This window comes from Manihot esculenta, chromosome 1 (genome assembly GCF_001659605.2).
Source record: "Manihot esculenta cultivar AM560-2 chromosome 1, M.esculenta_v8, whole genome shotgun sequence".
NCBI classification, from domain to species: domain Eukaryota; kingdom Viridiplantae; phylum Streptophyta; class Magnoliopsida; order Malpighiales; family Euphorbiaceae; genus Manihot; species Manihot esculenta.
In genome coordinates, this window is record NC_035161.2 from 40,477,313 (window position 1) to 40,497,191 (window position 19,879).

Here is a 19,879-nt window from a genome sequence, read left to right on the forward strand (position 1 = left end):
TAAATTAAAATAATAAACAGAAAATTTCAAACTTAATCTCCACAAATAAATAAAATTTTTAATAAATTTAAAATTTAAACTCAATAAATATAATAAAAATCAGGAGAAAAATACTTTTTCACCGTTAAAATATTATATAATTAACATATATTTTTTTATCAAACTCAACACTTTAATCCCTAAAATTTAATTTTATCAAAATTCAAAAAATAAAATTTCAAACTTAATCTTCAAAAATAAATAAATATTTTAATAAATTCAAAATTTAAAATCAACAAATATAATAAAAATCAAAATATATAAAATTAAAATTATTAAAATATAAAATTAAAACTCAACAAAAATAATAAAAATAAAAATATATAAAATTTAAATTATTAAAAATAAAAAATTAAAACTCAATTGCATTTGTAACGCTCTGTGTATCATTGCTCACCATTTGAAAAATATATTAAAACGTTTCTGACATTTTAAAAAGTCTATTAGTTAGTTATTTCATTAATTTTAGTTATTAAATATTATAAAAGAAATTTAAAATACTCTGAGAGGAATCAATTAATAAATTTTTTAATAATTTGAGAAACCAATTAATAAGTTTTTCAAAATTAAATGGACTAAATAATAAAATATTCGATGACAAAATTAAGGAATAGGCTAACTAGTATACTTTTTAAAATATTATGAATATTTTAATATATTTTTTTAAATTGAGAAACTAATTAATAAATTTTTTCATATTATAGAAATTAAGTAGTAATTTTTTCGATTTATTATTGATAGGAGTATTTTTAAAATTATATTATTTTGATGAGATATAAATTATTTATTTAACAAAAATTTTTATAAAAGAAATTTAGATTCGACGGAATTAAATATTAAAAATGAAAGTATGATTAATTATATTATATTTTAGATATTAAAAAATAATTTTACCTTTCAAAATTCTTATGCAATTCATTATAATGTCTCTAATCACCCTCTCCCACCCATAGCTAACTCTAAGTCTTTGATAAAAAAAAAAAAACAGGAAAAAAAAAACTCTAAGTCACGTGAAGTAATTCTAGAAAGAAAGATACCTCTAATGAATTTAATGTGCAGATTTCGAGAAATTTTATACAAGAAGGGAATGTTAAATGCCTATAGTGAAATTTGATATTAACAATCTCGAAATCTCAGTCTTGCAATGCACACACAAAAAAGAAACAGAGAGCCAACTTTGGGAACGCATACAGTACCGTCCTGATAGAAGAATCTATGAATACAATCCATGGTGCCATGGGGAAGACCCCGACTTGTGTTAACATCTTCTTCTACCTTTCACACCATTTTTATACGTGTTGTAAAAGAAACCCTTCTGAAGGCAAACCAAATGAGTTTCAATATTCTTTACATTCCTCAAAACAGTAAAGAGAAGAATTCTATCTGTTAGTCCTGAACAACTTTCAACAAGTGACTGACCATGTGAAGAAAAAGTGGAAAGAAAAAAAAAAGGGAGATAAAGTAGCTAGTTTTCTTGGTCTCCTTTGTTTCTTTCTTTCTTTACCATGATCCGCCACCTCCACCGAACATTCCGTTCCAATATCCACCGGACGGAGTCCCTTGTCCCTTATTTTGATCGACTTCAGTTGCGCTTGGTAGCTGTTTCGGTTCTCCAAAAGGGAATAAAATTCTTCCACCATTTTCTTGTCCTCCATATCTACCACCCAGGCCCTCAAGTGAAAAACTGAGTGTTGGCTTGAATTCTTGCATCGGGAACCCAGAAGAATACAGTGTGTTTGAATCTGGCATCGGTGTTGGGATGAAAGAGTTCAGTCCCCTAGAAGCAATTCCAGTTCTTAGCAGCTCCAAAGCTGAAAGAGAAGATGAAGTATAGGAAGAAGATGAAGAGTTATGTTGATTGCTGTTGTTGTTGGTGTTCTCAGTTTTGGGTACTTCGACAAAATTACATATACCTTGACTTTCCTGTATAGCTGGGAACGCAAGATTAAGATCTTGGCCTTCATGGGTCCTAGGGTTTGGAAACTGTGAGAGACTGGGTGGATTGAGATCAGGGAGCTTGGATGAAGCAGATGATGGTGATGACGACGCCGCTGCAGCTGCTGCAGCAGATGACGATGTGGATCTCTTGTTCTTCCTAGAACCTCCGCCAACAGGAACATTTCTAAGAGATCCTCCCTCCGTCCAGTACCTTCTACAAGTCTTGCAGAAGTATCTTGGTTGAGTGAGACTATAGTTGTTGTAGTAACAAAACTTGGTATTGGTCGAATTACATCTTGGACAGTTCAGTTGCTCTTGAGGCCTTGCTTTTCTCTCTAACACAGGCCTCGTACACGCATTAGATGATATTTCTTCCATGGGCTTTACTAATTTAAAATCCTGCAAACCCTAGAGTTAAAGAGATGACATAAGGAAATAAACATTAGACGGACAGGAGTACCATGGAGCTCCGAGGCCTTATTAAGACAAGGTCTTAGGAGACAACAAACTGATCAAAGAAAACAAACCAGGCTTTTGTGTTTTGCAGAACTAACTGAAGTGGAAAGAGAGGAGAAAAAAACAAATGATAATAACAAATTGTAGCTTTTCCTTATCCTTTTGAGTTCTCACATAAGCAAAAAAGGCCAAGAAAGAAAAAGTGCAGGGTTTTCAGGCTTCAAGGACCGAAAGAATTAAACTTTATCCTTCCATTCTTGAAAAGAAAAAATTCAGACATAAGTTGTGGACTTGCACTTTCCACACATTAAGTGAAAAAACAAATCCACAACGTTCTTAAAACTAATTAACTAGCTAGTGGAGCATAATCCAGGTTAATTAACCCTAAAATCTGAACCATAGAATTCACAAATATAAAAAGAAAAAAGAGTGTTCTACCCACCTGTGGCCATGGAGCAGCATCCATAAATTGAGAAGGAAAGGAATGAAAAGCAAGTGATGACTTCAGAAAGAGAAAGAGAGACAGAGACAGAGACAGAGAGATGTGGGAGAAGATCACCTTCTTTAATTTGTCTGCAGCTGCTCTTAGCTAGTGCAAGAAAGAATGTTTGAGATAGTTTATGCGCTGGCTTTTTGTGCTGGCTCACTTTCTGAAGATGATAGAAGAAGAAGAAAAAAAGAAAAAGTAGCAGGTGTGTGTGTGTGTCTTGACTATACAAGCTATAGCACTAACAAAATTTAATTTAATATGGGAAGATTTGTGGGAATTTTATTGCTTGATGCAATTTCTATAAAAATATTACTAGTTAATTGATCGGGGGTGGAATTATGAGTGTGTGTACTGTGGTGGGTTTCTGCTTTTTGACCTTATAATGGACAAGTCTTGATTCTTGTTCTTCTGCTGTCACCTGTTTTTTTTTTTTTATTATTGTTTTCTTTAGGACCACTCATGAACAAAGGTTGGGTTTTGTTTGGTCTATCAAAAAGATAAGATTTCAATAATTTTTAACTTCTCTGCAATTTGTCAAAAGATCCTCTCTCTCTCCCTCTACTGGTACTGCTTTTTCATGCTTTCGGAGGCAACTTCCAATCCTTTGCTTGCAGACTAATTAAACATTTTTTATAATCCAATTTGCATAAAAGTAAATATTTCACTTTAATAACTATTTACACATTAAAGCACGCAAAGTAATAGTATTAGTTAACCTGCACATCCTTTCCAGGATATTTCGTATCAATTTCAAAAGCTTCTCAACTTTAGTGTAATTTAGAATTTCCAAGAAAAATTTACTCCCATGAAACAAAATCTATCATTAAGATTTACCTCACATGGAATATGGAGTTTGAATCTTATTAAAAAGGATAAACATATTATTATTCACATATTTAAGGTTGTAAAATTTTAACTTTGAATTTTATGAAGTAAATTAAAAAAACAACAATGAAAATGAAAAGCTATTTTTTATTTACTTCATAAAATTACTTAAATTAGTTTTAATTTTATAAGTTATAAATTAAAAATTGGAATCGGAGAGAGAGAGAGAGAGAGGGTGAGGCGACAAAAGAAAAAGCAGCGGGGCCCAAATAATGCGCGGTAGGATGGATGGGAAATTCTGATGTTGACTAATTCTTCAATATGACCATTAGAACCGAATCTCACTGCCGCTTCTCTTCTTCCTTTCTTCCTTCTTTTTGGCCTTCTCCATTTATTTTTTCCTCTAAATTTTCTCTGAAACAAATAAAAAATTACCATTAATGACTTATTACCTTAATTAGTGTAATTTCTTTATAATCTCTCCCTATTCATGCATGCATGTTTAAATTTAATGGTTAATTATGGTGATTCTCTCTTTAAAATTCAAGAGAAGAGGGTCATACAAACAGTAATATGAAATGAATGAATGCATCATATATAATACTGTTTTTGGCAATCCATTTTTGTTGATATAAATCATGAAATCAGGGAAAAAAAAAAAAGCACTTTCTAAAGAGATCGCAGAAGCTCATTGACTGACTCGTGGGAAAGCTGAAAGCAAAGCAATCACTCAAAGTCTAGGATGCTTGTTGCATGGTGGACAAAACTCGAAAGCAATTTTACATTTTATTATATTTATATATCCATGACTTAGGCTAGCTCATGGGCTCTCCTTTTAACGTCAATCATGTTCCCCTGCTTTTTCATTCTTTATTATTGTTTAATTTCAATTCAATTCTAATAAATTTTTTGTTATTAAATATTTCATATATATATATATATAAATGAAAAGTTTTTTTAATTCCCTCAATAATAGTGTTCAATTCCTTAATATCCATCACATTTTCTTTGTAATTTATCTTTAATTAGTGATGGGATCTTAAAAATATCAGCTTGGGTGGGGCTAAATTTGAGATGAACCTGCATAACCTAAACATGGACTGTGGGCTTGTTCTGAGACCTTTCTTGGGCCGAGTTGAAAAATAAAGATTGGACACTTTCTTTGGGTTTTAAAGATCAGTTGATATCATTAACACTTGGGTCTATTAAGGTCAAGGTCATTATTGCAGGCGCTTAAAATGAAACTGGCTGGTCTTGGTTTACAACTCCAACTTAAGCTCCAAGGCTATGAAGAGGGCGATTTTTATGTGCGACGTGATCCCAGTACTTCCATCTTTTGTTTCTATTGTCAACATTGCACACTTATTGTAGAAGGATACAAACATCCTCGACCATTTATTCAACAAGATGATCACTTGAAATCAGATTAAGTATTTATTCAGTAAGATAATCAACTGGCAGACCTAATCATAATGATATGATAGTTTAATAAAATGACAAATGATTATTTAAAAATAAAAATACGATTTAATTCAGACGATTAGGTAAAACAGCCTGAATCAAGATATAAATTTATATAATTTAGTGATAAATTGATAAGTTGATGGGACAATTTAATAATGATAAGTTGATGAGACAATTTAATAAGTAAATAGAGTCGGTGAAACAACCTGATAAGTAAGAATTCAGAACAACGATCAAGCAATCGTTGAAACAACCTAATAAACAAATGGTCGGACTAATGATAAATAAATAGTAGGAACGACGGCTAAAAACAAAATAACAATCAAATAATTGAATTACAGTTCCACGATCAAGCGGTCGGTGGAACAATTTGGTAAGCAAATGGTTGAACTAATGACCAAGCAATCAGTGGGACCACCTGATAAATAAATAATCAGAACAGCGACCAAAAACAAATGGTTGAAAATAATTGAACCACTTTATAAACAGTGTATAATCTAATAACCGGCGTAACAACTTGATTAAATAACACTGTATTATTTTACACTTATATTATTTTTATAAAAATCACAATTTAATTTAGGTTAAATTTTTTAAAAATTTTATTTTTTTGAAATTTTTAAAAATTTTATTTTTCTATATTCTTTTAGTCCGTAATGTACATCTATAAGTCTATAAATAAATATAAATAGCTCTTCTTTACATAGTAAATGAGTACAAAAGAGTTTTTTTTTTTTTTTTTTTTTTTTTTTTACACATATCGTAGGTTTACCGCGTACATTTAGCAATAATTGGCAAGTTCCTCTCAAATATCTAACCTCTCTAGTCTTTTGATAGTAAGGGGTCCAGTCTACCCTCTTCATGGTGCAGCAGCAGCAACTTTAGCATGAAAAGTAGCCATCATGCATACAGCTGCTAGCCATAAGTTACAAGCCCACGTTCAGTTTCAGTTTATTATAGCTAATTTTCATTTGCCTCTGTCTCTGTGTGCAAAATTATTGCACCCGACAGAAGCTTAATCAAAACCCATAATAAATAAATAAATACAAAAGCTTGGCCTCTTCCTTTTCTATTTTGTTTAGCTTTATTCAGCTCAATCATTTGCATAATGGTACTTGGAAAAAGCAAGGGACTCGAGTTTTTTTACCATATTTGCCTTTCTTCTCTGTTCTCTCCCCTATAATGGCGTGCCAACCAAATTGGAGGCCTCGGATCCATTGCATATATCTCTTGCCAATTCAACCATGAAAGGTACTAGGCAGAGAGCTCTGGCCCTCCTTGCCTTGGGATATGTAGATCCAAATATTTGGTACTTTGAATCTTTAAAATTCAAAGTGTTGGGTTCCTTGCACTAACCCTTCACCTCTGCACAACCATCAATATCATTGTCCGAATATATATGCATCTGCCTATCTACGAGCTACAATCTTAATAGCCGAGTGGAATCAATGGTTCCCTCTTAATTTATTACATGCATGAACGTGCATGTATATGCTCTTATAGTCGGTGAGCGACAGCCACTGCGTTCATCTTCTAACCCTGAGAACCTCTGAAGATATGAGACATGGCACTGGCAGTCTAATCTTCACCTGCCACTTCCTTTGGCATTTGTCAAAAATAGTAGCTCCCCACATTACATTTTGATCTACCATCCATATCTTCTCTTTTTTAACATTTTGAAGAAAAAGAAAAAAAAATTGCGATTGGTACTCTCTTCACAATTATGAGTTTGAGCAAGGGAAGGGCTTCTCACAGTGCAGCATATTGTAATTTACGTAAAATATATTTTATTAATAATTAATATTATAATAATACTAAAAATTATAAATATTTTATAGAAAACATATATATTTTAAATTTTATCATTTACTTATTTTAATTGACACAAATAATTGACTCAAATTATGAATACTAGATCATAAAATTTTTTATTAGAAAAAAAAAGTTATTTGCAAAATGTAAATCCTTCCAGAAAATTTAAATTTGAAGTGTGTGATGATCAACGAAATTCATAAAAGGCGCCATTGGTCAAATTTTGTAATAATACTATCTATTGTCTTTCATTTTTTTTTATATATATTTTACATAAATAATTAATATTATTTATCTGAAACTATAATATACTAATTTGTATTATGCTTCAATATTCTATTTAAAATACTCCAACCCGTATTTTATAAAAAAATAATTTATTTCATTTCAAATTTTAATATTTAAAATTTATTTACGTGCATAAAATTAATTAAATATTATTATAAAAATATAAATATATCTAATAATTATTTATATAAATGAATTTAAGCAATAAAAGTGAAATATAATTAAAATTTAATATAATTATTATTTTAAAATTGAAATCTATTTAAATCTGTTTATATATTATTTAAACTGTTCAATTAAATTAAGCCATAAAAGAACTCAAGCCATGAACCTCCATAATCGTACCGTGACAGTTGGGTGTACCGCCAAGACTTATGTTTTTATTCGGTGTATATATATATACGCACACACATGTTCTATGAAGGGGGAGGAAGAACAAAAAAGGAAACGCGTGATCCGCGGTTATCAAGTGCGACGCCATGATCCGCACATGACATTGCAAGTAGGCAACAGCCATGGAATGATGAAATACAGCACAGTTGAATTGAAGGCTATTCGGTATCAGTACTCACTGACTTCACAACTCGCACACACGCCATTTTTCCTCTTCTATGTAAGTTTATTTCTTACCATTCTCTGTTTGGCATTCTCTAGGAAAATGAGAGCGCCTGTGAAATTCCGAAGAACGATGAAGAACCGCTGATCTGTTCGTGGTGTTGACGGACTTTTTCATAAAAAAACCTCAGGTGCCCCAAAGTCCTACATCACCAATTCACTTTTTGTTTATATTTTCTATTTGATTAGTTTCCGTTTTTGTTTAATCTCTATGTATTTATCTGTTTATTTCTCATTTTCTGTAATTATTATTCATTTTACTGTACATGTGTTCAATTACTGTCTGTTAATTTGCATTCATCTGTTTAAGTTTGGTTCTTGAGATTTGGGTTCGATTGGGAACTTTTTCTATATATTTTTTCATTACATTTTCAGTTGTCAGTCTCATCAGTATTAGCGAACAAGAACTGGGAAGCTTTCTTCTATTTTTAATTATTTGTTTTATTATGAGCTTCTATTTCTTTCTTTCTTCTTATTCTTATTCTTTGTTTAAAAAATAAAAATTATTGGGTTTTGAATATCTGCCGGTGTTATGCTTGGTGGATTTGGACACGGTCTAGGTTCTTCTGTGATGATCAGGAGCCTATGATTTGATGGGTTGAATAGTTGAGCCAACCATGGAAAGTTCCAGTGAAGAAGAGGATCATTTCTTTGAAGCCCGGGAGGAGATCACATCTGTATCAGATTCGAGCTCTGAACGCCTAGCGAATTTGGATTCTGATGATGAGGTAGTTGATATTTTGCCTATTAGTATGAGTCATGAGGCTTGGATTATGAACTTGGGCAGCATTCATGAAAGGCGTAGTAACTTTCTCAAATGGATGGGTCTGAATGTGGATGAAACCATGATGGATGATTTAGGTAATGCATATTCACAAGAAGTGGAAGTTGAGACTGATAGAATGACAGAATCTAGTGGTGCGGTTCTAAGATCATCAAGTTTTGATGATATGTGTTCATCACGCCATTCTTCCATGTCATGTCGGTCCAGCAATTTCCTGAACTTGTTAGATGGAGAGTTGGAGGAGAATTTTGTACCTAGAATTAGAAATTTGGATGAGGGGACAGAGTTCATTGTGGATGAACTGGGGCAAGATGGTTTGTCAGGGAGGATACAACAGGTTGGCTTGAACAGATTACTTACTGTTGAGGAGTTCGAGAGGAGTCTAGGATTATCATCCCCTCTGGTTCAGCAAGTGATTCGGAGAAGAGCCAAAGACACGTCCAACTCACCAAGAACACAGGTGAAGATGGAATGGTTGAGGAGATTAGGTGTTGTTGCTTGTATTGTTGATAGGCAAGTGAAAGCTGGAGGCATTAAATGCTATGAAGCATATCCTGTTGCAAGTACTAGGGCTCAAATGGTTAGAGTTCGGTCATATAAGAAGCAATTCAAGGAATTTTCTGCTCTTTATATGAGACAAGAAATCCTGGCCCATGAAGGTTCAATTTTGACAATGAAGTTCAGTCCTGATGGCCTGTACCTTGCAAGTGCTGGTAAAGATGGAATTGTGCGTGTATGGCAGGTGGAGTTAGAAAGATCAGATGAGTTTGGGATATGTGATATTGATCCTTCATACGAATGTTTCAAAATTAATAATCTTTCTGAATTAGTTCCTCTTCATGCTAATAAAGAGAAAAAGGGTAAACTCAAGAATCTGCGGACAGCATCAGGCTCGGCTTCTGTTATCTTTCCTCAGAAAGTATTTCAAATATCTGAGAAACCAATCCATGAATTTTATGGGCATTGTGGAGAGGTCTTGGACCTTTCATGGTCAAAGAATAAGGTTGGTATATGCTCAGAAACAATGGTGTTATTCTGAGGTGCTAATATTGACAGAATTCTGATTGCTATTTTACTTTGCAGTATCTCCTGTCATCTTCTACTGATAAGACTGTTCGCCTGTGGCAATTGGGATGTAATCGATGTCTGGAAGTCTTTTCCCACAATAATTATGGTATGTTATTTTTTTTTTCCTGCCTTGTTATGAGTATTCAACTGCTCATTTATCTGTTCAAGCATTTTAATCTGTATGCCTTCTCATAGATTTGTCTTGATGATACCTGTGATACAGTTACATGTGTTCAGTTTAATCCCATGGATGGTGATTCATTTATTAGTGGTTCCCTAGATGGCAAAGTACGCATCTGGGAAATTCCAGGTTGTCAAGTTATTGACTGGACTGATATTACTGAAATTGTTGCAGCTGTTTGTTATCGCCCTGATGGAAAGGTTTGTAGTTGGTATCTACTAGAGCTGATGATGTGTGAATTATTATTAGAGATTTTGAGTCACACTTTTGTTTTGCAGGGTCTAGTTGTTGGTTCCATGACTGGCAATTGTCTTTTTTATGATGCATCGGGTATGTATTCATTTCTTAAATTAATTTTGCACTAGTAATTATAATATGTGGCAGTTTTAACACCTTCATGGTCTAACTCATTCTCTGTTCACCCAATTATTGTTGTGAAGCGCCATGTTGCTATCATGTTTATTAGTTTAAAAATAGTGTTGCGTTTTGTTTTTTGACCATTGAGATATCTCAATATTTCTGAAAATTTCCCTGCATCTGTTCGCAATTCTCAGCAGGGTTTTTATGGGTCACTAATTGATTGACTCTTTGTTATTGGGAAACTGAAGAAGTATTTGCAGTAAGCATTCAAGTAGTTGAATTTCTGCAGTTTTACACTATGAGTCTTGCATTCTCATGATTGTTGCACCTTCTAAGTTTGGATTAAGATTCCGCTTAGTTTCATAGCTGATATGCATGTGCTAGAGGACACTGAATCATCATATAATCCATTTGATGTCATATCAAGTAATCAAGAATGCTTATATGCTTATGATGAAATCTTTTTGTTTTTCACGTTGTTCCAAGTTTCATAAGAACAGCTGTATACTTTGTTTTTCAATGAGATCCATGACTGGTATTGAAATTTGTATCATTCATTGATAGAGTAAAATAAGTGGAAATTGCAGATTGCCAACCCTTATTTTTATTTGAAACAAGTATATGACCACTGAAAGTTAATTTGATCACCACAACTGTGGGGTGGAGGCTTCGCTTTGGTGAGCACTAACTGGTGTATTTTGAACGGATCAGATAATCATCTCCAGTTGTGTGCGCAAGTATGCTTACAGGGTAAGCAGTCAACACCATTCAAGAGGATAACTGGCTTTCAGGTGATGGGGCTTTTTAATTTGTTTCTTGCCCTAGTCCTTTTTTTTTTTTCTGTTGCCAAATTCCCTAAGCATCATGGGCTTCTAAGTGAACTTCATTATCCTTGCAGTTTTCCCCTAGTGATCCAACCAGATTAATGGTTACGTCTGCTGATTCACAAATCTGCATCCTTGATGGGGTTGATGTGATATGCAAATATCGAGGTGCATACTTCCCTTATCTCCCTATTTTATGAATCCCTCCTCTTATGTTGTAATATAACTTCAAATTCTAGAGTCTGCTGCAGCTTCTTCCTTCACACATATTCAATTTTTCTGCCTACAGGCATCCATAATGCAGGAACTCAAACGTCTGCATCTTTTACATCAGATGGGAAACATATTATTTCAGCAAGTGAGGGTTCTAGTGTCTATGTCTGGAACTATGCTAGCCAGGATGGGCCTGTGCCTCATGTAAAGAACTATAAGGCATGTGAGCGTTTCTTCTCAAACAATGTATCGGTTGCTATACCCTGGTCTGGGATCACATGTGGGAATTGTGTTCCTTCAAATGTATCTGCAACAATGTTGTCCCATATGAACACAGGGTTATGTAATGATGAAAGAATGTCGATGCATTGTCCGTTTGGTGAGAGTTCAGAATGCAAATTGCCATTTTCTTTATCTGATCATTTCTCATGGAACCATGGATTTTTCTCGGAGACATTGCCCAAGGGTTCAGCAACCTGGCCAGAGGAAAATCTTCCTTCAAGATCACCAGAAATATCATCCAAAATGTGTAAATCCCATTACAAGTATTTGAAAACGTCATGTCAGACCATGCATGGATCACCTCATGCGTGGGGTTTGGTAATTGTAACAGCTGGCTGTGATGGACGGATCAAATGGTTCCAGAATTATGGATTGCCAGTTCGCCTTTAGATATGTGAAGGTTCTGCAGAGCATCAGGGGATTTTATTTTTCTTGGAAATTTGCCCTGTCTTTGGCAATGGCAACTCTCGGTTTTGCATTATCTTGCAAACGCCGCATGCATAGACCGGATCTGCATCCATGGCCACAGTAGGTCCTGTGCTGTGTGGTGCGCATCCCTAGGCAATGGTTGAGATGTTAAAGCAATATCTGTTCTTTGTCTGGCAAACGAGAATTATAGGTGCGCAACGCTTGAATTGTATTTTGGCTTGATATGAATAGCCTTTTGGATATGGCTGGATTTGTTATCCAGTGTATATTCCATTCTTTAATTTATTTACTCAGCAGTATGGTGGCTGTATCCCGATCTGAACTGCAGAGTTTCTTGACGGCCAGGGGGGGCCGAGATTTGTGGAAGTATTTTGGAGTTTCCATTTTTGGTGTGGGTGAGGAGAAATTAGCTGTCTTGAAGGATTTTGATCATGTTTAAATTATTTCATCAGCCTCTTGCAAATGATAGTTGCATTTGGTCTTTTCTGATTTTACCATCATCAACCCAAGTTAAGCCTCTAGCTTAGAAAGGGTTAAGGTTGTTCCAGTCTTGCCAGGAAAGCGGGGTGATTCCAATTCTGTCATGAGCTTGTATTCAATCTTCTTCTGCTGATTCTCCTCTTATTTATTTATTTTATTTTTTTAAATATGGAAGAAAATCACATCGTTTTTTGCAAACAAAAAGAATACACATCTGGTACATCATTTTTAAGTGTAATATAAGTACATATACTTGTTACTTCGACATATGGAATTCATTGTTTACAGTAGTTTATTCTTCACCATGCATGAAAACAACTACCAATGATGGTCCTATAAAATATTCACTCTTGTACTTTGGAATTCAAATAAATAGCCTCTTAGATAGAGTTGGATTTGTTATCCAGTTTCGCTTGATTTGCTATTAATTTGGGTTTAATTCAATTTTTAAATAGATTAAATGGTTGAACTTTTAAATAAAAAAATATTTTTACCTCAAATTGAAAGTAATTGATTTTGGTCTGATTTGATCTGATTTTAATCAAAATTTCTGTTTCTGTCTGATTTCAGACTGCATTGTGGACAGGTACAGGCGTACAGTTAGCATGCCCGCTGTAATTATAGTGAAACAGAAGGATTTCAATTCAATTCACTTGCCTTCTTATCTTTTTAGTTTCTGAAGGATAGCTGGAGAAAAATAGTGAAACAAGTTCACTCGCAAAAAAAGGAACCTGTATTGGTTCCATATTATAATCTTCAAGAGAACAGTTCTGTCTTCATTTTGCTGGAGCTTCAATGTGCTTGTTCATCACATTAACTGGTGCGGAGATTCTGGAAAACTACAGAACGGACATATTCTGAGACTCGAAAAAGGTGCCTTCTAATTTTTGCCTATAGATTTTTCATCCACCAACCTTTCAACTGCTATGTTGTTGAGGTATTAGGACCATCTAGGTTAGTTTTCCACTTGCAGATGGGTGGTTGCATTGTTTGGTGAAGTAGATGAGTTAACGAATTTTTGATACTTTTTTTCCCATATCCACGCACGCCTTTTAGGATGAAATTTGTTGTCAAAGAATAGAGAACAAGGATATTTTATTTTTTAGTATTTAATTAAATCAACACTACATTTACGTGAGTTTGAATGATGCATATAATTGAGCTCACATTTAGAGACTAATCAAGTATGATTTTACAAATTGTCTACTAATTATTCAAATCAGGACTTTATAAATGATTAATTAAATATAAATATATATATATTTTATAATATTATTTATGGCTATTTACATAGAGAATTTAATTTTTTTTCATTATTTTGTAATTTAATTTAAAATTATAAAATTAATAAAATTATTTAAAATTATAAATTCTGTTACGATTATAATAAATTTAAAATTAAAATTAAAAAGGGTGTATTTTGCTTATGTGGAAATATGATATATATTATTTTATTTTACTTCTATTGATATAAAAATTTTAAAAATTTTAATTATTTTATAATTTAATTTAAAATTTTAAAAAAATAATATAATATAATTTAAAATTTCTAAATTTATTTCTTTTACTGCCAAATCTCTAAAATCGTGTTGCTATATTTTTTTTAATCAGTTTTGGTGCAAGAAATTATAATACACTTCTTTCTATTTTTTAGTTTTAATTTTTCTAATTTTTTAAATTTTAATTATATTTATTTTTAATATAATATATCTGTTTATATTTTTAAGTGTTGACTTATATTATTAAATTATAATAAAAAATTATAATATTATAATTTTTTTATTATATTGATATAATTTTTTATAATAAATATAATTAAATTTATTATGATAAGTTTCTAACAAAATATTTAGAAAATAAAAAATTAATAAATATGACACATATTATAATTTCTATTAAAAGTAGTAGTAAAAAAAATAAAGTTAGTGATTTTTTACATCAAACAAAACAGAGATTAAAACAAATAAATTTAAAGATTTTAAGTTTAAATACATTCATTTTTAAAATTTTAAATTAAATTATAAAATAATTAAAAATTTTAATTATTTTTATCAATAATATTTATTTATGCAGCATATAAATATAATAAAATAATACACATAATCGACTCTCTTAATTTAAATTTTAAATTTAAATATAATTATAATAAAATTTACAATTTTAAATATAAACTTTTAAAATTTTAAATTAAATTACAAAATAAATTTCTCATGCAAATAAGCTTTATAAATTTCTAATACTATACTTTAAATAAATAAATTTATAAGAAACCCTTCTTTTTATTTACTCTTTTCTCACTCCATTCAAACAGAGCATCCAAAAGCCCAAACATCTTGTTGGACCCAAAAGTCACCGGCACTTAATAAAGAAGAAGAAAATATAAAATACGTTATTTCAATTTTAACAATTTATGAAAATTATTAATAAATTTGAGTTCAAATAAATTTATTTTGGTTTCTTACTCGCTGTCATCTCTATCTACAACAACTAAAGCAGTGACGAATGAAAAATCAAAGCAAACAAGTGAAGGGAAATATTCATTGTTATTATATTTCAAATTTTCTTCTTTTCACCACAATATGCAGATCTGATTAGTATTAGCAGTTCAAATTTTCACACTTGCGTCTAAAAAATCCTCGACTCAGATCACTAACATTTATTGAAAATGAAAAATCAAACGGCCCTAGCACCGGGGCAGATCTGCAGGAGGGTGTGGCAGAGTCTCCAAGTGTCCATTCCCATTCTTCACTATCAGCACCGTGCCCAAACCCCATGATTGGTGCACATCAATGTGGCAATGCATGAACCAAACCCCTGCAACAAACCAGATTCCTGCCATTAATATACTATTACAGCTTAATTAAAATTACCCTTTTAAGACTTACCTGGATTATCTGCTACAAAGCGAATTGCTGCCCATCCCCCAACAGGAACTCCAATGGTGTTCATATATGGCGGATCCACTAGATTGAAATTTGCTGTTTGGGGGTCATAGTTGCCGGTGCCATATCCCACAACGTAGAAGCTATAGCCATGGAGGTGAATTGGGTGATTCTCAGTTGAGATTGTTCCTGTATCCTGCAAAATTATTTGTACCCTGCTGCCGTACTCGACGACCTTAGTCCTAGTCCCTTTCATGGAGTTCGTGTCAATTGGGGCATCGTTAGGTGCCCCATTGACGAAGTCGTAGAATCTAAGAGGTGCCCCAGGGAAATCATCTGTGAAAAAGCCTTCATTCCCCTTGTAATAGGCTTCCAAAACTGAAACTGTAGGTTTAATGAAACTTATATTGTTCATGGAAGCTGCCATAGTACCATTGTTAATCCCCTGGCAATTTTTTTGTGGTTTTTTGGACCTACACTTGTTGACATTTATTCCTATAGTGACAAAGAGGTTAGTGTCGATCTCTCTGGGAACCTTCGAAGTTTTTAAACTTCGTAGGCCATCCATCACCGTTTTAACAGCTAAATTGTCATTAAAGCTGGGTAATCTGGCTGGTATTGAGATTCTATCAGGAACAGCGCCTAAGTATTGGAAATTAGCAATTGCAGATATGTTTTGGAATGGGATACCCTGAGCAGACATGTAAGGTCCCATGGCCATAGAGTATTTGGCGATGGGCTGATCGGCGGTAACAAGGACGATCATTGTCTGTCCTGGTCCAAGCATTACGCGATCTGTAGTGAATGGCTTTGTGTACTCAGCATCGGCTTCTACAATTGTTAATTTGTGATTAGCAATGGTAAAGAAATTTTCCGTGTTTAAGCCTGCGTTTATCAGTCTTAACAAATAGGTCTTCCCTGGCACCACTTCGATCTCATATACATCTGAAACAATAATGAATATTAATTATTATGTTACCATTAGGATATAAATAAAAATAAATAAATATATATAGATATTAATTATTATGATTACCATTAGCAGAGCAATTGTAGTTAGGGCCAGGGTGACCATTGATGGTGTAGGCATCGGACGGTGGAGGACCTCCCCCGCTTGCTAGTACTTGCCGCTCTAGTTTTACAACATCCTGGAGCCAATACTCCCCTAATTAATTACATTTCCAAAGAAAGTTGTCAATAATGCAACCTTAAGTTGATTAATGAATTAAGACGGTTTTTTAATTAATTAATTAACAGTAATTAATCACTTACCTAGAATTACTATATGCTCTTCAAAAGGGTAGGGGAATGGGTATGGGACCCCAGTTTTTGGATATACAACAAGGGCACCATAAACAGTGGCTCTTAGCCAAGAAACATGAGCATGCCAAAAGAAGGTGCCCTTTTGCCTAACCAATGTGAACTCGTAGGTGAAGCTCTGGCCAGGTTGAATTGGACATTGGGTAATATATGAAGGTCCATCGAACCAGCAGGATAGTATCTGCCGGACACCGTGCCTTAAAAATAATATAAACAGATAAATAACTTGATCTGAAATCGATGATTAATTTTTAAGCATCATAAAATATATGATGGAGTTGATTACCAGTGGATGGTGGCATTGTAAGGGGACTCGTTGGTAACTCTGACAATTACTCGATCGCCTTGTTGGGCATAAACAACAGGTCCAGGGGACATGTTATTGACGGCAACAATTTTCTTGGTGTTGCACAGTTTTTTAACAGTCATGGTATGAAGCTGAAGCAATAAAAATGAGATCAGAAGAGATACAACTTATTAGCATTATATAACAGAGAGTGTAGAGTAGAAGAGTGGACCTTGAAATCATAGAACCTGGTTGACCTCCCTGCAGGCCAGTCGGGAACGGAAAGAGCAGTGTAGGCCAAGGACGATATCGTTAAGCATAGGATCATAAAAGACAAAGGTGTGTTGGCCATGTTGAGAGTTAGAGGTGAAGAGGTGGTGGAAGGAGCCTTATAATAGGAAATGTGTATGTGTGGGGAGGTGAGTGTGAAGAGATTATATTAATTAATTAATTTTGAGAAGGGGATCGAAAAGAGTTGAATAATTATAGTATTGTGTAATTGTCAGCTTTCATTATTCTTGTAACGTGCATATGTAATGGTGATAATAAGGTGTTGGGTTTGTTATAATTCAATGGAAGAACGAAATGTGGGAGAAAGGTTTAACCTTCCCTTTTTCTCTTTGATTTTTCAGTGAATCATGTTATTTGACTGAGTGAATTCTGCAGTTTCTGGATTCCATCTCTAAACCCACACCAACGCCGGCTATCTACCTTCCCCAAAAGAGCTCTCAGAAAGTAAAGTTAGGGTTTATTGGTTGTGGCTTTTGAAGACATATGGTTTGGTCAATCATAAACAGTGTTGGCGCATGCCTTCTTAACCTCACACCTTCCCCAAAAGAACTCTCAACCCTAAAGCATCAGCTTCTAAAGCCAGAATCTACTCTACCTGCTTCCTTTTTTTTTTTTTTTTTTAAATTACTTTAAGTATTGTTTAGTTTAGATCATTATTTAATTATTATATGCGAGTAATTAACTTAGTGAATGTGAACCGTGTCTGTTCACATGAATACTTGGACAATTGGTGGCTATCTATGCGTAATTAAAAGGCATGCACCATCAATCATTAGCAAATGATGTAACCTTGTGTCCCTACATGTATATTTGACCATCACATGCAGCCGTCTACGTAATATTAATTCGTTGTATTGTTGAAATTATATATATAACATAATTATTTTCTGTTGAAATGCTTAGTTAATAAATAAGAAAAACTAATTACATTTAACTTTTGAATTTTAGAAATTTTAATATTATATTAAAAAATATTTAATTTAAAAGTTTAAACTAGCAAATGATAACTCAAAAAAATATATTTAACAAATAGAAGTTTCCAATGAGGAAAGTACCCCGAGTCTCTGACAAAATTTGAGGTACTGAAGATGATTGTGTCCACTGCCATTGATGTTGTAACTTTTAGAGACGGTTTCAGTTCAGGCCTTAGTGTGTGTGGTCAGCTGGCACTGGCCACTGTCCGAACACATAAATAAAAAAAGAGGTGGATTTCTTAAATTCGTTATAGTTTTGTTTGCTGGAATTTTCCTAATGTATAGCATATATTTAAATTAATCTGACTTGCAATATGAGATGGAAAAAAGTCCATCTCTAGCTGCATGTACTGACTAATTTGATTTAATTAATTATTAATTAAGAAATAATAAATCTCTTACTCTATTTTTTTCTTCTTCTTCTTTCCATTTCTTTTTCAGTTTTAAGCTCATCTATCAATATCAAATCTCATGCATATTACTAAATATTATACGTAGATAATAATTGTTTTATAAATCATGATCTTATTTTTATATTTTTATGATAGGCAGAAAAAATTTTTTAAATTGAAACAGTTGACCTCTCAATTTATTTAAACTAAATTCTAACGACAGCATAACTAATCTGCAAGAAATCTTCAAAACTTGAACCAGTATTGTTTTTGCAATAAACAATAGTTTGAAAAAATTAATTAAAAATGACCAGAGTGAGGTATTATCGGAAGGAAATTCTACCCCCTTTACAAAATATAAAAGGTATCCAACTTGATGAATATGACAATTAATTAGTTGTAAAGGGATATATTTAGGTGGGCATATTTGCTTTCTTTTAATATCTAATATGTTGAAAAGGGGAACAAAGATCACTATAAAATGAATAGAAATGATGAAATATATTAAAAATGAAAATGGTTAGTGAAGAATCTCAAAATGATTGCATCATATCCCAGAAAAAAAAAATTGTAGATAACGTCTAGTACAGAGAAAAAAGGGAATTGGGAATAAATATATAGTTTCCATGTAGCTGAGCCGCAACTCAATTCACAGCTGTTCCAAAAAAAGAAAAAGAAAAAAATACATTATATTTTTCTGTTAAAAGACTAACAAAAAGAAATGAGCCAAACAATCATAAGGGCAAAGTTGAGATGGGATCAAACTCATAAAAATAAATTTGAGAAGTGAGTTAATGAGCGGCACCGACATAGGCATATGGCTTTTCATAGACGGTGGGCTTGGAGAGCATGAAAGGCTGTTCCTAGGCCCAGTAGTGAGTTAATGAGCGACAGCGAGAAACGCACATGGGTTTTCGTAGACGGTGGGCTTGCAGAGCATATAAGGTTGATCCTGGGCCTCTTTTTCGTCGTTCAGTCGATGCAAGAGTAGCGCTCAAGGGAGGCGAAAAATGCAGCTCCTAACCAAGTTTGCCACAAGATAAAGCTGCTCTTATTGCTTTTTCCATATTCAATGTCTGAATTGGAGGATATGGAATATGGGTTTTGCACAAGGAAATGATGTGCAGCCACAGGGACAGACAAACAACCATTCAACGAATCTTTGGATTTTGAGTTTCTTTTTCTC

The 19,879-nt window shown here is 33.1% G+C and overlaps 3 protein-coding genes across 11 annotated transcripts; 1 reads left to right on the plus strand and 2 right to left on the minus strand.

Annotated features, from left to right (window-relative positions):
- Positions 1-1,114: 1,114 nt before the first annotated feature.
- On the minus strand, positions 1,115-3,249 carry LOC110614424 (dof zinc finger protein DOF3.7). 5 transcript variants are annotated; one of them, XM_021755986.2, is made up of 3 exons: positions 2,876-3,249; positions 1,953-2,385; positions 1,115-1,850 (listed from the first exon to the last, which is right to left on the minus strand). In XM_021755986.2, exons 1-3 carry the CDS (start codon positions 2,897-2,899, stop codon positions 1,540-1,542), a joined length of 768 nt encoding a protein of 255 aa, XP_021611678.1. In that variant the 5' UTR covers positions 2,900-3,249; the 3' UTR covers positions 1,115-1,539. The 5 variants fall into 5 exon arrangements, with proteins under 5 accessions (XP_021611678.1, XP_021611656.1, XP_021611648.1 ...); XM_021755964.2 differs by having other exon boundaries at positions 1,115-2,376; positions 2,876-3,247; XM_021755956.2 differs by having other exon boundaries at positions 1,115-2,385; positions 2,876-3,247.
- A 4,467-nt stretch (positions 3,250-7,716) lies between these two features.
- Positions 7,717-13,684, plus strand: LOC110614364. 5 transcript variants are annotated; one of them, XR_002487781.2, is made up of 10 exons: positions 7,717-7,870; positions 7,967-8,058; positions 8,488-9,714; positions 9,795-9,885; positions 10,003-10,160; positions 10,239-10,290; positions 11,032-11,111; positions 11,219-11,312; positions 11,434-12,659; positions 13,119-13,684. XR_002487781.2 is itself a non-coding variant. In XM_021755887.2 (9 exons), exons 3-9 carry the CDS (start codon positions 8,545-8,547, stop codon positions 12,027-12,029), a joined length of 2,241 nt encoding a protein of 746 aa, XP_021611579.1. In that variant the 5' UTR covers positions 7,717-7,870; positions 7,967-8,058; positions 8,488-8,544; the 3' UTR covers positions 12,030-12,813. The 5 variants fall into 5 exon arrangements, 2 of the variants coding, with proteins under 2 accessions (XP_021611579.1, XP_043804810.1); XR_002487782.2 differs by having other exon boundaries at positions 11,434-12,258; XR_002487783.2 differs by having other exon boundaries at positions 11,434-12,258; positions 13,135-13,684.
- Positions 13,685-15,072: 1,388 nt separating this feature from the next.
- LOC110614416 (laccase-6) lies at positions 15,073-17,579 on the minus strand. Its single transcript, XM_021755944.2, has 6 exons — positions 17,269-17,579; positions 17,037-17,188; positions 16,703-16,947; positions 16,467-16,595; positions 15,434-16,375; positions 15,073-15,362 (listed from the first exon to the last, which is right to left on the minus strand). Exons 1-6 carry the CDS (start codon positions 17,386-17,388, stop codon positions 15,232-15,234), a joined length of 1,719 nt encoding a protein of 572 aa, XP_021611636.1. The 5' UTR covers positions 17,389-17,579; the 3' UTR covers positions 15,073-15,231.
- Between the last annotated feature and the right edge of the window lie 2,300 nt (positions 17,580-19,879).

Coding starts and splice junctions, on each gene's coding strand:
- LOC110614424 (XM_021755956.2), bottom strand. CDS start 2,899: ATGGATGCTGCTCCATGGCCACAG. Junction 2,386..2,875: donor ATGCTGCTCCATGGCCACAG/GTGGGTAGAACA, acceptor CTTTAACTCTAG/GGTTTGCAGGATTTTAAATT.
- LOC110614364 (XM_043948875.1), top strand. CDS start 8,545: ATGGAAAGTTCCAGTGAAGAAGAGGATCATTTCTTTGAAGCCCGGGAG. Junction 10,291..11,031: donor TCTTTTTTATGATGCATCGG/GTATGTATTCAT, acceptor TGAACGGATCAG/ATAATCATCTCCAGTTGTGT. Junction 11,313..11,433: donor TGTGATATGCAAATATCGAG/GTGCATACTTCC, acceptor TTCTGCCTACAG/GCATCCATAATGCAGGAACT.
- LOC110614416 (XM_021755944.2), bottom strand. CDS start 17,388: ATGGCCAACACACCTTTGTCTTTTATGATCCTATGCTTAACGATATCG. Junction 16,948..17,036: donor TACAATGCCACCATCCACTG/GTAATCAACTCC, acceptor ATTATTTTTAAG/GCACGGTGTCCGGCAGATAC. Junction 15,363..15,433: donor CTTTGTAGCAGATAATCCAG/GTAAGTCTTAAA, acceptor GGTTTGTTGCAG/GGGTTTGGTTCATGCATTGC.